The sequence below is a fragment of the Pyrus communis genome, chromosome 5 (assembly GCF_963583255.1).
Source record: "Pyrus communis chromosome 5, drPyrComm1.1, whole genome shotgun sequence".
In the NCBI taxonomy this organism is placed as follows: domain Eukaryota; kingdom Viridiplantae; phylum Streptophyta; class Magnoliopsida; order Rosales; family Rosaceae; genus Pyrus; species Pyrus communis.
In genome coordinates, this window is record NC_084807.1 from 19,529,725 (window position 1) to 19,554,340 (window position 24,616).

At 39.0% G+C, this 24,616-nt stretch overlaps 1 protein-coding gene across 1 annotated transcript; it reads right to left on the reverse strand.

The window, feature by feature from the left end:
* Nucleotides 1-9,714: 9,714 nt before the first annotated feature.
* LOC137734363 (uncharacterized) lies at nt 9,715-10,185 on the reverse strand. Its single transcript, XM_068473641.1, has one exon. It carries the CDS (start codon nt 10,183-10,185, stop codon nt 9,715-9,717), a length of 471 nt encoding a protein of 156 aa, XP_068329742.1.
* Nucleotides 10,186-24,616: the final 14,431 nt, after the last annotated feature.

Genomic DNA, 24,616 nt, shown 5'->3' on the forward strand with positions numbered 1-24,616 from the left:
CTTATTCTTCGGTGGCTTCGTCGGAATCCACCCCCGGCCGCCGTCAATGTCGCCGGTTTCTGGAAATTCTTATAACCTTAGTTTCTAGTTCATTTCAACGCCAAAATTCACAAATTTTTATATAGAATTAAAGCTCTCAACTAGGAGAACATAACCATACCTCTTTGAGGTCCTAAAATTGATGGAAAATGGTTGGAAAATCCTTCGATATTCCGGCTAAGTCTGCAACTTGATAAACCTGAATGTCTCGACGTCCAAAACACTCCAAAATTGTTCCACAATGCTAAGGAAGTTGTATAGGGACTACCACAAGTCTTAAATCCTTAGGTAAATGCCACGACCACGTCAAAGTAGTTTAGCTCCTCGCCGGAGTTTATGGAGTCTCGGGTTTTCAAAGTCAAATCACCAAACAAAAGGTATCACCAGAGTCTAGAGTTCGAAAGGAGTAGGAATCTGGAAACATCGAGCTCGATTCGTAGAATTTTGGTTAGTTTGAAGGTAAGTGTTCTCGGTTGTACGGATGAAATGAATTTTCGAGAAAGACAGAGAAGATAAGGGAGAGTTGCACGTGTGTGTATATGTGTGTGTGGCTTACGGGATTAGCCACTTAAAAAATCAAGCCCTGATTGGGGGATAATGTCTAAGGTCCATGCAATTGGATCCAACTAAAAATAAACCAACCCAACTCACCTAATCACTCGTAACATTTTCGTCACGAACCCGATTCGGCCCTAACATTTAATTACGCCAGTGAGAAAAATAATTTAAACTATATACGTACATCCACGTCACTAAGCCAACGTGGGCATAATCGTTATTTTACATACATTCGGGGAGAAAATATATTTTTATTCGGGACGGGTCGTCACATTCCTAGTTGGAATAAAGGACCTGGTTTTTAGGGTTTGTACGATGGCTTAGCACATATATTGCTTTGCCGTTCTTAGTTTGAGGACTACACTTTCTTTTATGCAACCTTGGAGACAGAGAGTAATTGCTAGGGTTCTTGGAGATTTTCTACTCTAAGGTGTTTTCATTCCTTTTATTCTTAATAATAGTTTCTATGATTTCAATTATGAATATGCGTAACTAATTCGTTTTGCTAGGGTGAAGCCTTGAGCCTTAGCATGAATATGTGATTTTTATTTAATTGCTTATGATTGATTGCATGCATACTTTGAATTATTGATCACCGTGATTAAAACTATCTAATTGTCTTAATGCCTGATCATCATTAGGATCTTTAGAAAAGTAATTTGATGAAATTTTGGTCGGAAGGTTTCCTGAAATTGATACTGGTTTCTTGTGATTAATAATTGTAATTTCACTTAAGATGAACACCACTTCTTAAGGGTTGCATGGTTTTTCAAAGGGTTTTCATAAAGCATAATGGGTCTTTCATATTCAGATTTGATCCGAATGGGTTGCTTGTTAGATATACGTTCTATGTTGGAGGTTCCAAGTAGAATATAAATTAGGAAAACCTAACCTTCAAAGTGGCATGTGTAGATCATAAGTAATTGGTAAAAATACATAGGATTGCTAGGTGATGGTGAAACCCTAGTGCTTTTATAAATTGGTATTTAAAACTCTTTTCTTTTGTCATATTAATTTTTAATTAAAATTCGTTTTTAATATTATCCAATTTCAAAATCTCTTTTCTCAATTTTTAATTCTAAGTATTTAATTAGGAATTGTTTCTACATGAATTATTAAAATAGTCCTTGAAGAGAACGACCTTACATGAACATCTATACTACAATATCCTTGTATTTTTGCAAGTATTTCATGTGTTTTTATCCCTACTTTTGTATGTGGTAAAAATTCTATCAAGAAATTGGTGCCGCAGCCCGGGATTATTTTAGATAATTTTTGTTTAGACTTTTCCTAATTTCTTATTTTTCGTTAAAAAATAATAAAAAAATATTATTTTCATTCAATTTATTTTACTATTTTTGTTTTGACAGTAGAATCTGGACAATACATGGTCCATACCACATTAGGAATTGCCCAGATTGCATAGTTTGGTCCAGAATCGGAATGAACACTGCACATGCAGCAACAATTAATTCATTCAGCGTGGGACTGTTCACTACAAGGCACGTTTTTTGCAGGAATTGTTTGCTGGTTTTGCGGATAGAAAAATTACATTGGCGTTGCAATTGCCTGTAGAAGACAGGCCAATCAGAAAGCCATTAGCAGCCTGTGCCAATGATATTCCTAATTGTATTGTCTATCTTGACTAGGAAGATGGTGATGCCTTTGAGATCAAGCACCACATGCTTGAAATTTTACCAATGTTTTGTGGGTTGCCTAACAAGAATGCGAACATACATATTGCAAAATTTATTATGGGCAACAAAAATATTTTGATCAGGGGATTTTCAGTTGAGGCTATTAAGTTATGTCTTTTTCCTTTTACTTTGAAGGATAAGGAAAAAGTTGGTTATTCATTCTATCGGTTAATAGCATTACTACTTAGCAACAATTACATACAAAATTTCTGAACAAATATTATCCAGCATCCAAGACATTGAATTACAAGCAGGAGATTATGACATTCACACAAAAGCTGAACGAAGAGTTTCATGAAGCATGGGAGAGATATACAGAGATGTACATAAAGTGTCCATATGCAAATATTGATTTAGATACACAAATGAATATTTTCTTTGATGGGCTTAATCCTGCATCTAAAATCCATGTTAATACCTTAGCTGGAGGATCGTTATCCAATAAATCTGTAAGAGAGGCATTTGAACTGTTTGATATGATGGCAACAGAATCTTAACAGTGGGCAACAGAACATTCACAAAAAATGGGCATTTTTGAGTTATCAGTGGGTTCTCCTAAAATGTCTACACAAATGGAAAAAATGGAAAAGAAAATTGATGCAAAGTTTGATATTATTTTATAACAGATAGCAAATTTTACACAACAACAACCAGCTGCAGCAACAGTTTGCACCATCTGCAACATAGCCATGCATGACATAATGGGTTGCCCGCATAAGGAATCTTACCCGGAACTTGTTGAGCAACATGTTAATATGATGAACAGCTATCAAAGGCCAAGGAATGATGCATATGCAAATCAATACAATCCAGGATGGAGAGATCACCTTAATTTCAAATGGGATGACAATCGAGATAATACAAGACCATTCCAACAAGCACAAGAACCTTTTGTGCTACCTAAACCATCATTGGAGGATCAATTGGTTAAACTGGCAGTAACAACACAAACATTCATGGATGGCAGCAATCAAAGGTTTCAGAATATTGAAGCATCAATTAAAAATTTAGATAGCTGGCTACCCAGATTTCAGACAGAGAAAAGGGAAGGTTTCCTAGTCAAACGGTGCCTAATCCAAGAGGTACAGAGGATTGTTGTGCAATACGAACTTTATGGTGTAGTAAAAGTTTTGACAATCGTGAAAATTTCACTGAAGAGAATCTGCCAACAGTGCAAAATTATGTAGAAACAGCAACAGAACTTGCCCATTCTGCAGCAAAACAAAATCTGGCCAGTGCAAGAGTTATCCCAAAAGAGGTTTTTGAGCGTGTTTATGACCCACCATTACCATATCCTGAACGTTTAATACCAAAGGCTAAGGATCAGCAGTTAAAAGACTTCATACAGACATTGGCTAAAGTTCAAATTAATTTACCATTGTTGGAAGCCATTAAATAGATTCCTTCCTATGCCAAATTTTTGAAAGATGTTTGCACCAAGAAGAAAAAGCTCATGGAAACAGAGAAAATTCCTTTCACAGAACAATGCAATGCAGTTCTACTGCACAAATTGCCTCCAAAGAAGAAAGATCTAGGGAGTTTTACTATCTCTTGCATTATTGGCAATTCTGATTTTAAAAGTGCTTTAATTGATTTAGGTGCTAGTATGAATTTAATGCCTTATTCTGTTTTTAAACATTTAGGAGAAGGCAAGCTGAAACCAACCTTCAACATTATTCAATTGGCTGACCGTCCAATTACCTATCCTAGAGGGGTCGTTGAAGATGTTATTGTTAAGGTTGACAATTTCTATTTACCAGCATATTTTATGGTGTTGGACATGGATGAAGATTTGACAACACCCATCATTTTGGGCCACCCTTTCATGGCAACATCCCAGACTCTTATTGATGTTGAAGCATGAATGTTAACACTAAGGGTTGAAGATTAAACAGTTGTTTTCAGTTTGTTTGAAGTCACCACACAAGTCACTTCATCCCAAACACAACAAAAAGTGTATAACTATTGAATTAGACATCTCCAAGAGTGTAGACGTTGTGTTTCTCTAAAGTTGAAGTGTTACGTAGGATTATTAAGTCCAACATAGTGGATAAACTCACTCATCAAATTTAGGATGTTTGCTTCACTCCTTGTATTTGGAATTCGCTATCGATAATAATGTGTTTTGTCCATCTCTCACCTTCATCAGCAAAATAAAACTCTGGACCAACTTATCCCACATTAAATAAAAAATAATCAAATATATAAAAACCTGGGACCAACTTATCTCACATTACTTAAGTGTTAATCAACGTGTTTATTTCTTATAGGTGACACATCACATAGTTTACAAATTTGGTTAAAAAGTTGTTCTACCTAGCATTATTCAATGTAAAATTGCAAAGTAACAAATTTTTGTGTTCAAATTGCCACGTAGGTCTATAAATTTGTATTTCAAGAGTTACATTTGTGGGGGCTGTTAAAAATACTCTAATTGACTAAATTTGAATGTTATTAACTAGACACATCCAATGACATGCTTATTTTAGTAGAATGAATATAACGAAAAAAGAATTATGTGTTGTAGCCTATTTTATCTGACAAGGTTAAAGGGTGCCAGCAGTAGAGGGAGAGAGATTGAGAGAAATGTGTTTGTAGAATTGTAGGGGAATATGTGTTGGTATCCTTCCTACATGGTACCTTTATTTATAGTAGTAAAATGAGAGAAGATATTCCTTCTTCCCCAAGTAATACAAGTTGTAATAGGAAAGGATAGCTAAAATCAAATCTAATCTAGGATTTACACAATCACACTTAAACTAGGAATGTTTACAATACTCACCCTTGAGTGTGTAAATACTCAAGGTAAATTCAGTATCATGCAGAAGTTGAGGAAGGCGACTCGTCAGCACTAATTCTAAGGAACAACACTTATTCTCAATAAGGTAGGAACTTGCATAAGTAAATGAGTCTCACTAAAAAACCCTAAGGCTATGGCAAAAACCTGAGGAAGGACAAAATCCATAGTCTAAGAAAAAATGCGTGAGAAATGCAAAGTCAAAAGAAACATCTACGAGACGTCATTAAGGATATGACTAGCCCAGGGTGGGTGCCTCATTAAAACCTAGTTAGGTAGCAAAAACCCAATGGGAAAAATGCTCCTAATCGTAGGGAAAAAGAGTACATTAAGATCAAGCAAGTATCTTTAGGATATTCCCCTTGAGTTTAACATAGTTCCAAAGAGAAATAACAAAGTTACAACTCATAAACTTTACGCATACCAATTCCATAAACAAGCTTTTGAAACGTCGTCTTTGGAAGTGATTTTGTGAAGAGGTCGGCCAGATTGTCTTGTGAACGGATTTACGTGACTTCAATCTTCTAATGCTCTTGTTGTTGATGTGAAAAGAAGAACTTCGGCGTAATATGCTTGGTGTTGTCTCATTTGATGTAACCATTCTTGAGCTGTTCGATGCATGCTGTGTTGTCTTCAAAGATCGTCATCAGGACATCAACGGCGAGATAAAGATCGCAAAAGCTTTGAATATGGCCTACTACTGCTTTCAACCAAAAGTATTCCTGAGTTGTTTCATGTAAGGCAAGAATTTCAGCATGGTTAGACGAAGTGGCAACTAAGGTCTGTTTAGTTGACCTTCAAGAGATTGCGGTGCCTCCAATGGTAAAGACATAACCCGTTTGGGAATGCGCCTTGTGTGGATCAGATAAGTATCTTGCGTCGACATAACCAACATGACAAGAATCGACTCGATAGCAAAGGGTGCTGCATCACTGAAGGATCCTTAGGGATAAAACAAGCCCAAATCCATAGTACCTTTTAGATAACGAAATATGTCTTTCATGCCAATCCAATGTCTGCGTGTTGGTGCATTACTGTATCATGCCAAAAGATTAACAGCGAAGAAGATGTCGAGTCTAATGCATTGAGTTAAGTACAATAAAGTGCCTATCACACTTAGATAAGGAATTTCAGGCTCCAAAATCTTTTCATCATCCTTCTTTGGATGGAAGGGATCTCATTTTGCATCTAGCAAACTAATGACCATAGGAGTACTTGAAGGCTTCGCTTTATCCTTATTAAAGCAGCGCAACACCTTCTAGGTGTAGTTCGATTGATGTACTAGGATTCCATCTGAACAATACTCTATCTCGAGATCGAGACAATATCGAGTCTCACCTAGATCTTTCATCTTAAATTCCAAACTTCAGGTGCGCGGCAGTTCTCGCGAGCTCTTCAAGAGTTTCAATAAAGTTCATGTCATCGACATATGCTGCAACAATCACAAATCTAGATTGTGCTTCTTAATGAACATAAAAGGGCATAGTTCGTTGTTCACATATCCTTGACTAGTCAAATACTCACTCAGACGGTTATACCACATTCTTCTAGATTGCTTCAAACCGTAGAGTGAACGCCTCAATCGAATTAAGAACATGTTCTATTGTTTGGAAATATTTAAACCAGTCAATGTAAGTCCTTCGAGAACTTTCATATAGATTTTCGTATCAAGATCCCCATATAGATACGCGGTTACTACGTCCATCAGCTGCATATCCAGTTTTTTGGAAATTACACAATTGATAAGGTAGCGAAAAGTAATCACATCCATAACGGGTGAATAAGTTTCATCATAGTCAATCTTAGGGCGTTGTGAGAAGCCTTGCGCAACAAGACGAGCTTTGTAATGAACAATTTCATTCTTCTCATTACGCTTCCAAACGAAAACCCACTTGTAGCCAACGGACTTCACATATGGAGGAGTAGGAGCTACATGTCCAAACACCTTACGTTTCACAAGTAAATCGAGTTCTACTTAGATTGCTTATTTTCAGTTTAACCAATCAGTTATACGTTGACATTCATCAACGGAACTCGATTCAATGTCATCGCTCAACATGATCTTAGTAGCTACTGCATATGCTAATGCATCATTGACAATCATCTCATTTCTACACCACACATTATCTAAGCTAGCATAATAGACCAAAATCTCATGATTCTCATAATGATGATTCGTCTTTTCAAAGATGTTTCCGTAATCTAGAATTTCCTTATGAGTTAGATAAAATGAGTGAGAGATAGTCAGATTCATGGTAGGTTCTTCAAGACCTTGTGTCGTGGGTTTCCTCTTTCGAGGGTGTTAATCATTTGAACCAAGGGGTGTGCCACGCTTTTGTGTAGGGGCAAATGATTGGCTAACCGCTAATGTAAGTGGATCACCGATATTGGCGTCCCTAGCCTCCAGGAGGGAAGTCCGCTATGCATTTAGGACATCCATCTTTGCAGGCGTATTCGCAGCTAGAATATGCGATCTTGTCACACATGCCAGATAGGTGAAAGCATTTGACATGCTCTGAACTATGCTCTGGAAATCTAATGTGCGCTGCACTTCAGTTTCAGACTGAGTGGTGCGGGGATCTAAATGAGACAAAGTGGGAGTTGTCCACAATAATTCGCATTGTTCTTCAGGAACGTTGACATTCTTATCTCCCTCTAACGATGGGAAAACTGTCTCATAGAAGTGATAATTCGCGAAACGAGCGGTAAACAAATCACCTGTCAAAGGTTCTAATCGAAAGAGAATCATATCCAATATAAATTCCCATCCTTCGCTGAGGCCCCATTTTTGTAAGTAGGGGTGGCAAGATTGGCACATATACCGCACAACCAAATACACACAGATACAATATGTAGGGTTTGTATCTGGTAACCAAGTGGTTGTGTCACAACAGGGCTCAGGCGGACCAACTTTGCTACGTGCAATATTGCATGGTCCCAAGCAGCGATCGAGAACTTGGTATGTATGACCAACGATCGAGTAATCATTTGTAAGCGCTTAATGAAAACCTCTGCCAAGCCGTTCTGGATGTGAACATGGGGTACATAATGTTCAACTTCAACCCCAACCGACATGCAATAGTCATCAAAAGTTTTATATGTGAATTCTCCATCATTATCCAATCGAATTGATTTGATCGTATAATCAGGGTGGTGAGCCCTGAGCTTGATAACATGACCCAACAGTTTAGAGAATGCAGCATTTCTTGTGGACAACAAGCACACATGTGACCAGCGAATCTTGTCATAAGAAGGCTTAGTAATAAGTTTTCCCATTGAACATGTTTAACATGTGATTCCTTGAATCGAACCTAAACTTCGGGTTAGTGGATGCCCGTGTGAAGATTTTAGGATACGGCGCATTGCTATTCATCCAGGATGTCCAAAACGATCATGCCAAAGTGTAATTTTGTGCACGGTCCTAGTGGTAGTGCCGGCCACATAGTGGCATTCTATGGGGCGTATGGTTGTAGTATACAAACCACTCGGGATACGCTCCATCTTCTCTAGAATACGCTTTTGGCCATATTCGTAGGAAGTTATGCACAGAAATTCAACTCCATTTTCTACGTGGTTTCAACATGGTAATTGTTATCTCTAATGTCCTTGAAACTTAACAACGTTCTTTCGAAACGTGGAGAATAGAGTGTCTCAAAAATGGTCAAGATTGTACCATTGGACAACATTATACGTGCCTTACCGTATTGTTCTATCAGGTTGGATGGACCTGAGAGAGTTTGCATTCTTAGGTATAAAGTTAGTGAAATAGATGCATTCATGCAAAACTATGTGCATGGTTGCACTATTTGCTAGACAACTAACTTTCCCACTAGTCATACCTAGAATGAAAAATTAATTTGAATCGGTCACATGCATAAAATTTCTAAAAAAAATACGAATTCAAAATAATTTCATTTATTCAAGGATGGTAATTAATTAAGACTTAATATCCAAAAATAAAAATAAAATAAAACAAATCACCAACAAATAATCCAAACATAAAGGAAAATTGTTCAAAAATCAACAAAAAAAAACGTTGGTTGGTTCGGCCACTAGGTAAAATTCAGCCCCAATGTGCAATTTTAACTAATTAAAATTGTTTATGTCTAAGATTATATTCTTCCATAGTTGTGGTATCTTCCTGAAAGTCAGAAACCTCCATCTTTCTAGTCTTCGGTTCATCCACTTGCACGAAGTTTGATTCAAACTTCTTACGACGAGAACGATATTCATCTACAAACCTTCTTGGGAGCTCGGCAAACATGGGACCAATGGTCCTTTGAACCATAACGATAGCATATGTCTGATCCATGGTTTCAAGTGCTTTGCCTTTATTCTTGAAGTTCGAGGCCTTGGGAGTGAGGTTTGAGCGCTTTTGGGCTTTGTTTCTTCCCTTGGATGGGCATTGACTCTGCTAGCCTTGGTGGGATGGCTTCTGGCCACCCCTACCATGCCTTTTTGGCGTTTTGGGCATTGGTTTGTTTCATAATATGTTTCAGGCACAACAGTAGCCCTAGTAGGTCAAGCTTGATGATTCTTCATCAACAGCTAGTTCTGCTTTTCAGCAAGAAGTAAAATAGAGATCAAATCCAAGAACTTAGTGAACTTCTGAGCTGTATATTATTACTGCATGACAATATTAGAAGCAGAGAAAGTCGAATAAGTCTTCTCCAGGAGATCCTCTTTAGTTAAAGTTTTGTTACAAAACTTAAGAAATGATCGGATTCGACAAACTTCAGAATTATATTCATTCACAGACTTAAAGTCGTAGAAGCGCAAATGTTGCCAGTCATGTCTTGCATCAGGCAAGAATATGTCATTTTGGTGATCAAAACAATCAGCCAAAGCAACCCATAGTGCACGTGGATCCTCCTCAGCAAGATATTCAGTTTGCAGAGCATCATGGATATGTCTTCGGATGAAGATCATAACGGTGGCTTTTTCAACTTCGCCAATAGGGTTGTCTATCTCTTCTTTAATAGCGGGATGCAAGTTCTTTGCAGTGAGGTGGAGCTTCATACCTTGGACCCACTTGAGGTAGTTTCTTCTAGAGACCTCTAAAGCGGTGAAGTCGAGTTTGTTCAAGTTCGACATGTTCCTATCACAAAATAGATGGACAAGATGTGGTTAGTGTAATGGAGAAAAAAGCAATCTATTCACATAAGAGTAGAATATACATGTTCTAAAAGACATGTATTGGTTTAATTTTGCATGAAAAAACTTCGGGTTTTCATGGGTGATGTTTTTAAATGAAAACTTCAGGTTTTCAAATAAGGCATGTTTATAAGAAACTTCAACTTTCAAAATAATTATGAACTTCAGGTTCATAAATTCATGCAGGCAAACACAAATACATATACATAAATATGCAACAAGAATATGCAAAAAATAGAACTTTTAGGTCTATAATTATAATTGAATTAATTATTTGGACTTTAGGCCAAAGTAAAGTGTGGGTGAAAAAATATAACACCCATTGGGACTAAAATAATTAGGCAAATAAAACTTGGGGCCCAAAAATATAGGCCAAAAACCACGGCTGGCTTAAAAAAAATGGTGCCGTGGATCCTGGGCCCTAGGGTGGGCTGGGTTTGGTCTCGGGGTAGGACTGCAAGCCCACGGGGAGAGGAAAACAAAATAGGCCGCATTAGGCGGGCCTTAAAAAAAAAAAATTTCTTTTTTTTCTTAGCAGGCCAGGGAAAATAGTTAGGTTGAGGGAAACTCCAAAGCCCAACGAGCTGGAGCTATCACTAAGAATGGGCCAAGCTTAAGAAAGGCTCAGGTTATGGAACCAAACACCCCATTGTGTGTTGGGTGCGCCAGAGAAGAACGCCAGACCTGTCGCTTATAACAGCAATTTGGGGTTTGTTAGGACTCGAGTTGAGTCATGGTAGTCATTGACGACCGTGGTGGTGAACGAAGATGATGTAATCTCAACGTTATAACAACCAAACCCTAGAAAATTTAAATCAGATTTTTGAAAAAAATTCCTATGAGATTTATTCGAATCTTAATCCTAATTTCATTGGGGACGACCTCGAGTCGTCGATGTTGATAACCAAAAAGGTCAGGGTGATGGCTGCAGGCCATACCTGTGGTGATCATAGACAGAGACACCATCAATGGTGTCAGGTTTTCTAGGTTATGAAGCTCAAAGCTTCTGGCTCTGTGGTTCTTGGCTTGGCGCAACATCAGTCCTCAGGTTGTAGGCCTAGGTGATGTCAGGGGTTCAAAGAACCCTAGGTTCCTAATCACAAAAATAAAATTAAAAAAAAAAAAAAAAAAAAAACAATTCAATTCAATTCAATTCATATATAATTCAATTTGATGAATATGCCATTCAATAATTTTAATGCATATACATATATTTAATGCAATTCATGGCAAATATCAAATTCACATAATTCAATAATTATGAGTATAATGCATACACAATTTATGTAGAATCTAAAATTTGAAAAACGTAAAGTTGGGTCATGCATTATGGTGAATGGTCATTGACACACCCCGACCTAAATCAAGGCGTGCTAGCTACGTCATCCCGTGAGGGCGTGGTCGGGGCCCAAAGTGGACAATATCGTGCTGCGGCGGAGTTGAGCTCGAGATGTGGTGGGGGCCCAAGCCGGGATGTGACATTCATGCTATCAGGGCTGCAAAAATATCGAGGTAAAAATCATTGTTTTGAAAGAACCTGATTGTGTGATGATATGGATGGACTGGTTTGATGCAGAAAAATTCTTCAACATCAGATTCCTAAGCGCAGTGGTAGGAGCGTGTTGATAACGTGTTGTAGCCTATTTTATCTGACAAGGTTAAAGGGGGCCGGCGGTAGAGGGAGAGAGATTGAGAGATATGTGTTTGTAGAATTGTAGAGGAATGTGTGTTGTTATCCATCCTACATGATGCCTTTATTTATAGTAGTAAAAGGAGAGAAGATATTCCTTCTTCCCCAAGTAATACAAGTTGTAATAGGAAAGGATAACTAGAATCAAATCTAATCTAGGATTTACACAATCACACTTAAACTAGGAATGTTTACAACATTCTGCACTTTTTTTTTCTTTTTTATACATTCTTGTTTATTTTTTATCTTTTGTTTTTTTTATTTGATAAAAAAATAAACATGAGTGTGCATGAATCAAGAAGTACAAACTAATTCCAATTGTTTACTTTTATGCGTTTACTAGCACATACAAATCAAGAACTATGTAGGTTTTATAATATCAAATTATGTTATCTAACACCCCGGAAATCATGAATTTTGACTACAAAGAAAAGGACTAATTGAGCCAATACCCATTTCATCTCTCTCATATTCATAATTATCCCATTCTAAGTAAAGCTGACTAAGAAATCAAATTCAAATCAAACAAAGAAGGTCAACATTGAATGTCATTTGAGCTTAATTGTGGTGGAAGTTTGTTAAACATTTTCAAGTCTACATGGTAGGTAAATGCCTAACACCATAACAGGGCAGACACATCTTCTACACTATACCAGACGCACCATATATATAAGAAAAAGAGCGAAAGTGAAATCCATATGAAAGTCCTGGAATTGCCAGACACACCATTAGTTATAACTAATCTGCAATTAGGCTAGCGACTGACAGTTTTCAAATGAAAAAATGAATTAAATGATGAAAGCATATCCTGTATAATTTTCAATTTGTCAATCCTTGACCTTGCATGTGGTAAATCACTTCCAAAGAAAACCTTTTCAAATTACAAAAACAATAAAATAAAATAAAGTACGAGTGATTTAAATTTTTTATTGTATTCCATTTGTCCACCATATCCCTTCAAAAATACTGCAAGGTTGTAAAAGGTTTTTTATCCAAAATAATCTTTGAAATTAGTTAAGGAAAATTTTATTTGAACCCATGTAACCTCTTTTCACACCCAACTTACTCTCTTCACCCATTTTGTTTTTTTATTAAAGAATAAATCTCTCTTTAAACCCAAATTTATTACTTAAACTACCCTCTCAAATCCAATTCAAAATGTTAAGTTATCTTTACACTCATTCCCTTTATAAAATAACATCTATAATTGAATTATTTATTTATTTTATTTTTTATTTTATTTTATCTAAAGAGGCATCCTTACCCCCACCCCGTCTTCCCACTAGCATTTCCATGACTACTTTCTTCTTCTTTTCTTTTTTTTTCTTTCTACTACCATACCCAAACATTTGCCTTTTTTCTTTCTACTGATGTGCATAAGCAATAAATCAAACAATTCATCCCCTTATATTTATCAACAAGCGAGGAAGTTTATAATCTAAGAACAATTGTTAAGAAGTTTTTCCTTAGAATTTTCTAATTGTTGAAAGTTTAACAGACAATTTGGGAATGATGAAAAAAATGAAACCCAAATACTCATCTTCTAAAATTTAAAAAAAATTGAAATTAAACGAACAAAATATTCATAAATTGAGTCATACCTCAGCTAAAGGATTCAAAACTTTAAAATCATCATTCATCACTAAAAAAACTTGTTTTTCCCTACAAGACCTACTATGGTTTTAGCCAGAATGAACGTAGAATAAACAATAAGTGATGGTAGGGTTTAATGGGTTTATTGATAAATTTGAGTTCTATTATTTCATTTTGTACTTAATAGTAATTATGCAATAGGGTAAAATAGACAATTAAAATTTTAAATTTAAGTTGGGTGTAGAAAGAGGTTACATGGGTTGAAATAAAATTTCCCATTGGTTAAACTTTTTACTTTGGTTGTTGAGATTTGAAATCGAAAAAAATGGTCCCTGAAATCATCTACCATCAATCATTTTTGTCTTTCTGTGAGAAATCTCCGTTAAAAGAGAGCAATTTTTGTCAACTCCTCCACTTGAAATGGTGGTTTCTTTAATTTAACAAAGATTTTTCACAAAATGACAAAAAATTATTGATGGTGGACAATCTTAGGGATCAAAATGAGGAGTTATGACAATTTCATGATCATTTTGGCTTTGTAGTAGTTTTTGAAAAAAAAAAAAAGTACATATATATATATATTAAAAATAGGCAAATCCTTTAAGAATTTCAAATTGAATATCATGAATTTGATCCAAATTGATTTTTCTTTTCATTTTCAACTTCTGAGAGGGACACAAATCTAGGCAACTCAACTTATACAAAGATTTTTAATTAAAAATAATAATAAAATAAAACTAATACTTACACAAAAGATTTTCTTTTTTGGTTTGAATTTTAAACCAAGATTTTATGTTTCTTTTTCTTTTTTTGTCAACGAACTTTAAACCAAAGTTGGCTAAGGGCCCATCTAAATATGATGCTTTGTAAAAAATTAAAAAATTAAAAAAAAAAAAAAAAAAAAAGGGTTCTCTAGGGTTTAGTTGGGGAAAAGGGGGCCGCCAGCTTCCTCTGTGGGGCTATGATGAGATCTCGTAGCCATGGGAGGTATTTTGTTGTAAATTCGTATTAAAATTAATCGTGCTAATGTTAATCTTATCAGTTGTGCTAATTGGAAAAGGTGTTAAAGGTATTTTGGAGAAGATAATTCGAATTGATAATTGGGTAAATTGCCTACTGAGGAAAATTTTGGTTGTTAATTGGAGTTCTAGGGTTATGGTTGGGAGTTTGTGCCTTTGCTGCATTAAGCCTTGGTTTCTTGCGTGGCTCTTCCTTGGCTAGGATTAGACTGGATTGATGTGGAAGGGTCTTAAATTATTAGGGCTAGGGTTTTGGGTAATTAGAGTCTGCGAGTGTAGGTCTTGTAGGCTTAGAGGATCTTCATTTGAGTTTTTAGACGCTTGGTATTCTGACCTTTTATGATTAGCTGGTTCTCTACTTTGCATTGTGTGAGTAGGGTTTTATGTTGTGATAATTATTGCTTTTGCCATGCTTGTTGCTTGGTCTTTGCACCTTTAATCTTGTTTTTGGTTTTGTCTTTGCGTCGTTTGAGCTTTTGTATGGCTTTGGTTTATGCTACTTGTTTAATGAGGTCTGGATTATGCCATTCTTACTTGTTAACTTGGTTTGTGCCAACTATTACAACCAATTATCTACTGAGTTTTTTCTTCATAAGGCTACTCTTATGTCATGAAGGGGAGTGCCTTACGTTGCGTTGGGAGTGCATCATTTTCTTTAATGGTTGGATTCCCCCAAGTGTTTGGTATTTAAGTGAGGGTTGGGCATGGAGGATGAGCACATTTTCTGCTCTTCCTATTCTCTCACTTTGGTTGCTTAATCCCGCTTCTATGGCCAACTCTAAGTTCTTTGCATCTTCTTCTTCTAACCCTAAGAGACCTAGGATTTGTTCTGACCATTACGTGCCAAGGTGGGCGAACCATTTTTCCCTTCCCTAACTTAGGGAAGAACATGTGGTGGTGGAGAAATCCTTTGGAACTTTTACCATGGAGCGTGGGGTTACCAGGGTTAGCACAACTCTTTGACCTGACCTCAATGTAGAGCTCATAAAATCTTGGAAGCTGGGGTTTCTTTGGAAGAATAGTGTAAAGAATAATTTTTATCTTGATCACTATGAGAATGGATGGTTCACACTGGAATTCTTATATGCGGATAACTTTGACTTCGTATTCAATAATAGACCTTGGTATATTTGAGGACAAGTGTTCCATTTGGAGAGATGGCCGACTCATTTTAGTGACATGGGTGCTATTAGCAAGCTTGTTATCTAGGCTAGGCTGCCAAGACTCCATGTGCAGTACAAAGAGGACAAGATTATCAAGATCATTGCACAAACCTTAGGGGACATTTGAAGGGTGGATAAGGTAACTCTTAATCTTAATGGTTTATTTGTCAAGGTTTTAGTTGAAGTGGACTTACGGTTTCCGCTAAAAAGGTCCTCGTTGTAAATGAGGATGATGAAAACCCAATTTTGGTGAGTTATGAAAAAATCTTTTAAGTATGTTTCTATTGAGGTAGGCGGAAGGGTGGCAATCACTCTTGTCTTGATGAGGAGATTGATGATGGATGTTTTATGATTGAGAGGGTGTTCGATGATGAGCCCAATCCCGGAGGATATTAAAGTGAAAAAGGACATTAAGGACACTCTATAAAGCGATGTGCTACTTTGTTTCCCTATGGCTGTGGCACAGAAAAAGGTGAATTTGGATGCAACAGATGATCGAGTTCAAAAAAATAAAGGTGAAGGTCCTGATGAAGAGGGGTGGACAATGGTGATCCTAAAATGACGCTGAATGGCTAATAAGCAACGGGCTTCTAAGAAGATTTAGGAAGACACTGCTCCCAAAGAAAGTAGCAAGGGTCCTAAGTACAAATGGGTGGTTCATGCGGATCTTATGCAGGATTGGAGGAAAACTGACAAGAGCATGGACTAGCTAAATGAGGTAATTATAAGAATTAAATATCTACTTTGAGGTAAGGTAATTAAAGCTGATTGTTTAACTAGTAGGATAATTATTAAAAGTATCTGTTAAACTTATGTTAAAAACCTTTGGTTTAATTTGATTGAAATTCATTTATGGAAGTTCTTGTCTTATGTTAAACTTATAGGCATGTGTTTTACCTTAATGATGTTTCTAGTTTGCTAGTGGTTGATTGTTGTGTTTGTGTTTAGGATGTTATTGTGCAAGGGGATAGTAAGGTTTTGGGGGAAAGTAGTAGAAGTGTCAGAGATGCTATGGTGGTTAGCATGGCTGTGGAGGCCACTTAGGCTCTAACTAGACTAACTGTAGGTCGGATAAGTCCAAGGAAGAGAATCCGCAAGGAGTTTGCAAAAATAGAGGCAAGTTACAAGAGCCAGCTTGAAGAAATCAACTGATGAAGTGTATGACTTAGAAATGTAGGAGCCCAGGGAAGCCGGATTTTAAAAGTAATTTTAATTTGTTGTGTACTAGTTTTAGAATGGACCTTTTTTGTTTAATGGAGACTAAAATGAATGTGGATAAGGTCTAAGAGAACTTCTATGATAGTTATTTTAATCAGCTTGTTAGCTGTGAACCCACTGGCAAGGTTGGAGTTTAATTATGTTTTGGAATTCTTCCAAAGTTGTTATTAATGTGATTTCAAGATCTTCTCATTTTATTCATTGTCTTGTGACTGATAGGGCCTCAAACTTTGAATCTCTTGTTACCTTTGTTTATGTTTTTGTAGACATCGAAATTTCGGTGAAATGAATGTTAACCAATAATTAAAATTTCAACGCTCACGTGTCACATAAATTTTACATGTAGCGTGTGACTCAACGAAAAATCGAAATAAATTGGAAAGGTCATCAAATAGGACACGTGTCAATATCTGGCAGAAATGATTTATTTCATCTGATTATTTAAATCCAAAAAATCAAGTTTTGGAATTCTATAAATAGGAGGCCAAGGCATTCATTTCAAAACAAAAAAAGAGGGAGAGAAAGGAAGAAGAAGAGAAAGAAAGAAAGGAAGAAAGAAAGGAAGAAAGAGAGGAAGAAAGAAAGGAGGGAAGAAGAAAGAAAGAAGGGAATTTACATCACACCAAAACCTTGAAGCCTTGAAACTCTAAAGCTCTCAAGCAAATCCCGAAGGATCAAGAAAACATTCTTCGTTCTTCGTCAAATCCTCCTTCAAGATCAAGCCCCAACGGCCCTTGAAGAACTTCCACCAACTCAAGATCAAGCCCCGACGGCCCTTGAGGAAAGTGTTCATCGTTCATCATCCGTTCATCCTAAGATCAAGCCCCAACGGCCCTTTGGATCAACAACCTCAACAAATCCACACATCCAATCAGTCTTCAAGATTAGGCCCAAAAGCCCTTGAAGACCCGCTCATCCATCAACCCTCAAGATCAAGCCCCGACGGCCTCTTGAAGAAATCCATACACCCAGTCTTCAAGATTAGGCCCAAAAGCCCTTGAAGATCCGCTCATCCATCAACCCTCAAGGTCAAGCCCCGACGGCCCCCTTGAAGAAATCCATACACCCAGTCTTCAAGATCAAGCTCAAAAGCCCTCGAAGATCCGTTCATCAACTGTTCATCCCTAGATCAAGCCCCGACGACCCTTTGGATCAACAGCTCATCCACAAACCTACACCCTACGAAGATAGAATCAGAGGATCAAATTACAAAGAGATTGTAACCCCAAAATCAATACAAACAAAAAATATATTTTGTACGCGTTATTCTTGTCTCTTGTTTCAGGAATTTTTCGTGTTCACAAATTTGGCACGCCCAGTGGGACTATCTCTACCTCTCATCTCTGTCTCCGTTAAAGATATTCAAGCACAGTCCATGGCTTCAAACAAAGAACAAGTCACGACTATCGGCACTACCTCCATTGAAAAACAGCTGGTTCAGATGAAGGAAACAATTGCAAGGCTGATAAAGACTGCAGAGGAAAAAAACTTGCAAACCGCCGGACTCATCAACCGTCTGGAGGCGCAACATGGTGTCATAGTGAAACCAAGCTCTCTTCCAACTAAGAGGACCGAAGAAGGCTTCAACCCAAATGCCTACGAACTCATGTCAAAGGCTAGGCATGACTTTGCTTCCTCTTCAAATCTTGGAAAGAAGGTTTCAAACACCGTCAACGACAAAGATCGCGACCTCACCAAAACTCAAAAGAAGTTGAAGGAGCATGGTTACGGAGTTGACAACAACCAAAGCACACCTCCAAAATCAATGGCATCAAGCAAGGGACAAGCCGTTCTTGCAACCACCAAGGGAAGAAGCATAAGCACTTCCGCCACGAATGGAGCATCCATTGGCACCACAACCACTCATCAACATGCCGCTTCAAAATTGGTACCGCTAAGCGAGCAAAGGGAACATCAAAGGCGCGAGTCTATCATCAACCTAACCTTGCTGGGGGCACCAAAGCATGCTGCTAAGGCGCATAAGATGACATCCCAAAATGGCCAATGGGTTTCTTCATCAGCACCCTGGATGTCTGAAGGAAAGTCATGCCTATTGGTTGCACAAGTCATGACCATCGGCGTCACCTCTGTTGAAGAACAGCTAGCTCAGATGAATGAAGCAATCGCAAAGCTCACACAGACTGTGGAAGAGAAGGACTTGCAGATTGCCGCACTTGTCAACCAACTAGATGCACTGCCCGACGTAAAAGTCGACCCAAATATTGGCCTATTAAAGAAAGAAGGTGACGAAGAAGAGGAGCCACCAGTGGAGAAAGCTGAAGAGAAGCCGAAGCCAGACCAAGCAATGACATCCATGGGATCTCTCTCTATCCAGCAGCTACAGGAGATGATTGCAAGCACTATCAAGACACAGTACGAAGGAAGCTCGCACGACTCCGTACTGTACTCAAAGCCTTACTCCAAGAGGATTGATGCTTTGAAGATGCCAAGGGGTTATCAGCCCCCAAAATTCATGCAGTTCGATGGAAAAGGCAACATGTCGCCCATTTCATTGAAACTTGCAACAATGCTGGGACAGAGGGGGACTACCTCGTCAAACAGTTCGTGCGTTCGCTGAAAAGTAACGCTTTTGACTGGTACACCGACCTCGAACCCGAGTCTATCAACAGTTGGGACCAGCTAGAAAGGGAATTCCTCAACCGTTTCTACAGCACTCGTCGTACTGTAAGCATGCTAGAGCTGACCAGTACGAAACAGTGGAGAGATGAACCTGTCATCAACTACATAAATAGATGGCGTTCATTAAGCCTGGATTGCAAAGATCGGCTTTCTGAAACCTCCGCCATCGAGATGTGCGTTCAAGGCATGCAGTGGGGACTACACTACATCCTTCAAGGCATCAAACCACGAACATTTGAGGAGTTAGCCACCCGCGCCCATGATATGGAGTTAAGCATCACCCGTCACAGGAAGAAAGAACAGATCGCCGACTACAAGAATGACAAAGTTTTGGGGCCCAAGGTGGATAAGGCTGCGTGGAAACCCACCAAGGAAGCAATGACAGTCAACACAACTCCAGTCAAAACCCATACACGAGGCAAGGCGATTCAAACCGAAGCTTTTCGTGATCAAGAGATACGTAGACGCACTTTGAAGGAGCTTGAGGAGAAGACTTATCCATTCCCCGACTCTGACGTGGTTGCCATGTTAGATGACTTGCTGGAAAAAAAGGTGATCAACCTACCTGAGTGTAAACGGCCGGAAGAGATGAACCGTACTGACAGTCCAAGGTACTGTAAATTCCACCGCTTCATTGGTCATCCGACGGAAAAGTGCTTTGTGCTAAAAGATCTCATCATGAAGTTGGCTCAGAAAGGGATCATCGAGCTAGATCTTAATGATGTGGTGAAATCAAACTATACCTCCGTCACTTCTGGCTCTTTGAACTCAAAGTCTTCACCTCAACCGCTGGGGGCATGCTCCAAAACCATGTCAGTCAAGTCAAGTGAAGTTGAAGGATGGACTTATGTCACTCCAAAGAAAATGCACAAGAAACATAGGTCTCCTCCACAAGTTCACCAATCGGAAAGGGGGCAAAGCAGCTACCGTCAACCTTCAAAGCTACATGAAAGTGTTGAGGATGATGAAGTTATGACACAAAGATCGTCTGTTGCCATCACGATGCGCGATTTCTTCCCCAAAGACTTCTTCAATCACTCAGTTAAGACTCTTTGCTATGAAGATTGCAAGGAATGCCTTTCTAAGATCGTTTGACAAATTCCAAATGCTCCTGGTCTGCACGAGCATAAAAGGCGACATCAAAAGCTCCTTGTCTGCATGAGCTGAAACTGCAAACGGCACCAAAAGCTCCTCGTTCGCACGAGCCTAAAAGGTGACACCAAAAGCTCCTTGTCTGCACGAGTTGAAACTGCAAACGACGCCAAAAGCTCCTTGTTTGCATGAGCTGAAACTGCAAACGGCACCAAATGCTCCTGGCCCGCAAGAGCATAAACTGTGTACGGCAAAATCATCACCAAAATCATCACCAAAATCATCACTCATTTGAACTACGTTATGACTTGATCTCTTCTTTGGAAGAGTACGTAGGCAACTTGAAACTTCAAAACTTCAAGTACAGTCACATCAAAATAAATAAATAAATGTTTCATTAAAGAAAGTCAATTTTATTACAAAAGAAAAGAAAAAAAATAATACATATGTTACTATGTATTAGAAAAAATATATATATATACATATGTTATAATGTATTACAAATAATAATAATGGCGGTGGGCTGGATTGTTGAGGATAAAGCCCAAAACCATGATTGGGCTGGATTGTTGAGAATAAAAGCCCAAACCGTGGGCTGGATTGTTAAAGATAAAGCCCAAAACCGTGAGTGGGCTGGATTGTTGAGGATAAAAGTCCAAAACCGTGAGCCTATTGGCATCAGCCCAATGGCGTCCTTCTTTTTCCTCGCACCCATGCCCAGCAACCTCTCCACTACCATGGAAGTGAAGCATCAGCTTTGCTACCTCACTCCGCCAAACCCCACCTGCTACACAGGGTGCGCACACCCGGAGCAAGGTGGCCTCCACCGACTTGGTCTCATCCCCCTCACCTCCGACCGCGCCATGAGCATGCGCTTCTCACGTGACTGCGACGCCTGCGACGGCGACGGCCAGTGCGAGTTCTGCTCCGTCGAGTTCCACCATCCGCGTTTCCAGAGCCTCCGACGGCAAAGATCGCCACAGCCTGCTCACCAGACGCAGAAGCTATCCGTCCCCGCCGCCTTTCCCAAAGAGAAGCCCGAGTGGGTCATGTCCGGGTCTCCCCAGTCGACTCTGAGCGGAATCGGGAGCTGGTCCAGCAACGGAAGCCCGACGGGCCCGTCTTCCCAGGTGCCTTCACCACCGACGACGCCGTTTGGAGCTCAGAACGACATCTGGGTTATCTGTACAATTTGGACTTCGACTATGGTCCTCTAATATAGCTTCAGCATTTCTCCATCAACAATTTGGGCGATCCGTTTATCGAGAACAACTACGGTGTCCATTCAAGGCAGTTTGAGGTTGATGTTCTCGATTGGTTTGCTCGGTTGTGGGAGATTGAAAAGAATGAATATTGGGATACATCACCAACAGCAGCCACAGGGACACCAGCACCACCAAGCCACTGCTCCGATCGCACGGTCTAAATGAGATTGGATCTTCCAACTCTTCTTCTTGTTCTTCGACATCGTCGGCGGCTCTGGTTCGCCAGCGAAGCTCTCCAGCTGGCTTCTTAAGCCATCTCACCGCCCCTGAGAGCAATGGAGGATTCTCAGTTACAAGAGGAACTGGAAGCTATAGATCACAAGGGGGCAATAATGGTGGTCCCGGAGTAACAAGAATAAAGTCTCAGTTGAGCTTCACTGGGCAAGATTCTCTTTCTCAAATCTCTCAACTCCGCCAAGTAAACGAGCTAAAAATATGGATGTTGACATATTTGACTGCCTCAATACTTTAGAATCTCAGTTTAGCCTTCCCCAGACGTCTTTAGAAATGGCAACAGTAGAGAAGCTACTACACATTCCTGAAGATTCTGTTCCTTGCAAAATCCGTGCTAAGCGTGGCCGTGCAACATATCAAAGCCTTCAACATCAAATCCAGGATCTTCATAATGATCTTGAGCATTGCACTTGCGGTTGCAAACCAACCGCGAAATGATCCCAAATGATGATGAAGCACGCGAAGCTCACGAGGATCCAGTCGTTGCTGCTGCGGTCGTCGCCGACGATTCGATCCTCCATTCACAGCTTCAACTCTGTCACGGAAGAGGACGTCTTTGCCGCCAACGAAAACCACCGCTATTGCCGTCTGCATATGGCTCATTGCATGAGGAAGTTGCCTTCACATGATACAGGATGTCTGCTCACCTGTGTAAATGACTTGAAAATTGTGTCGATGAGGGTCATGTCAGCACAGGAAACCTCTCATGGAGCTGAAAACAGAAGATTGGTTGTTAGTCTGATGGAACCAACCATTGAGTATATCATGAAATGCATATTTAGGAATGCGTCTGAGAAACAAGTAGGTGATGTACTCGTTGAGCTTGGAGTTGGGTTGAATCAAAAGGAGTTGCTTGGAAGGTTCCCATGTGTCTCGACCGTTCTTCATCATCTACTCAAGCAACTTCCATCTGAAGTAGTTAGCTCAAGGGCAGTAGAGATCCTTCATCTTATTGAGTGCAGCAGGGATGATTCCCTTGATCAGTGCTTGAATTACAGGTTACTTGAATTACAGGTTACTTGGATTTAGGCTCTGTGAAAAATCTCAAATGGACACTGTCAATGCTATAGTGGACAAAATCATTGAGGTTATTATTGAATATGATGGACTTGATGACTACTTGAAGGTTGTGGATGCTTTTGTGGATATTGTTCTACAAAATCATATGGATGAACATCTAAGCTCCATTTTAGAAGGCATTTCAAAACGAGCATGCACTAAAGGTATTGCTGATGATGACCTGGCAACCTTGCAGTCCATTTTGGTGAAGCTTCTTTCATATTGCAAGGACATAGAAGACATATTTTCCATGAATCATTTTCTCAAAATCTTGGATCTGATGTATGGAAATTCGCGAAGCATCGTCAATATCCATATCCTTGATATGGGGATAAGGAAGGGTTGTATACGTGATCCAAGAACTATACAGTTTCTTCTTGAAATTTCTCAGGCAGTGCAATGGATGTGTAGTGGCTGTGCTTGGTGGTTGTGCTCGGTACTCATGCTCAGTGGCTGTACTCCTTGCCTGTGCTCAATGGTGATGGTGGAGCTTTTCCCTCTGTCTCCTCACGCTGCCAACAAACCTCGAGCTCCTCACTCTGGCCACCATGATCAAAATCAACGAAGAGCTTCATTGACCGCTGTCAAACGACTAGCCGGTCTTCAAACTCGACGCCTTACGCTCTGCTTCAAGCTCTGGCTGCTTCTGCACTTCCGCCATGGCTGCTGCCTGTGAATGTGATTAACAAAAACAAAGTTTGTCAACTCACATCTGCTTGCCTCTGCTGCTGCCTGTGAATGTGATTAACAAAAACAAAGTTTGTCAACTCACATCTGCTTGCCTCTGCTGCTGCCTGTGAATAACAAAAACAAAGTTTGTCAACTCACATCTGCTTGCCTCTGCTGCTGCCTGTGAATGTGATTAACAAAAACAAAGTTTGTCAACTCACATCTGCTTGCCTCTGCTGCTGCCTTTGAATATGATTGACAAAATCAAAGTTTGGCAACTCACACCCAAAGACTTTCTCCGTCTCTTACCTCCTACTACTCCAAGCTCCTCTGCATTTCCTCCCTGCAGGGAATATTTATATAAAAAAAATATTATTAAAAAAAAAAAAAGGGGGATCTATCTTGGTGGATCAGTACCACCGAAAGCAAAGAAAAAAATATAATAAAAAAAAAAGGCTATTTAACTTACTTGAACCAACGGGTGTTGAAAAAAAAAAAAAAAAAAAAAAAAAAAAACATTTTCCTGTTTTTCCTCCCAAAACAAGGAAAGATGTTTCTCCTTTTCTTCCTTTATAATTTTTATAGCCAAAAGCATTTGCAAGTTGTTGTCTAGCTGAAAGCATAGTCAAGTTGGCCATTATCCAACATAAAAAATAAAAAAAAAAATCTTGGTGATGTATATGTTTTATCTGTATTTAGCACAATACACTGAATAAAATAAAGCATATC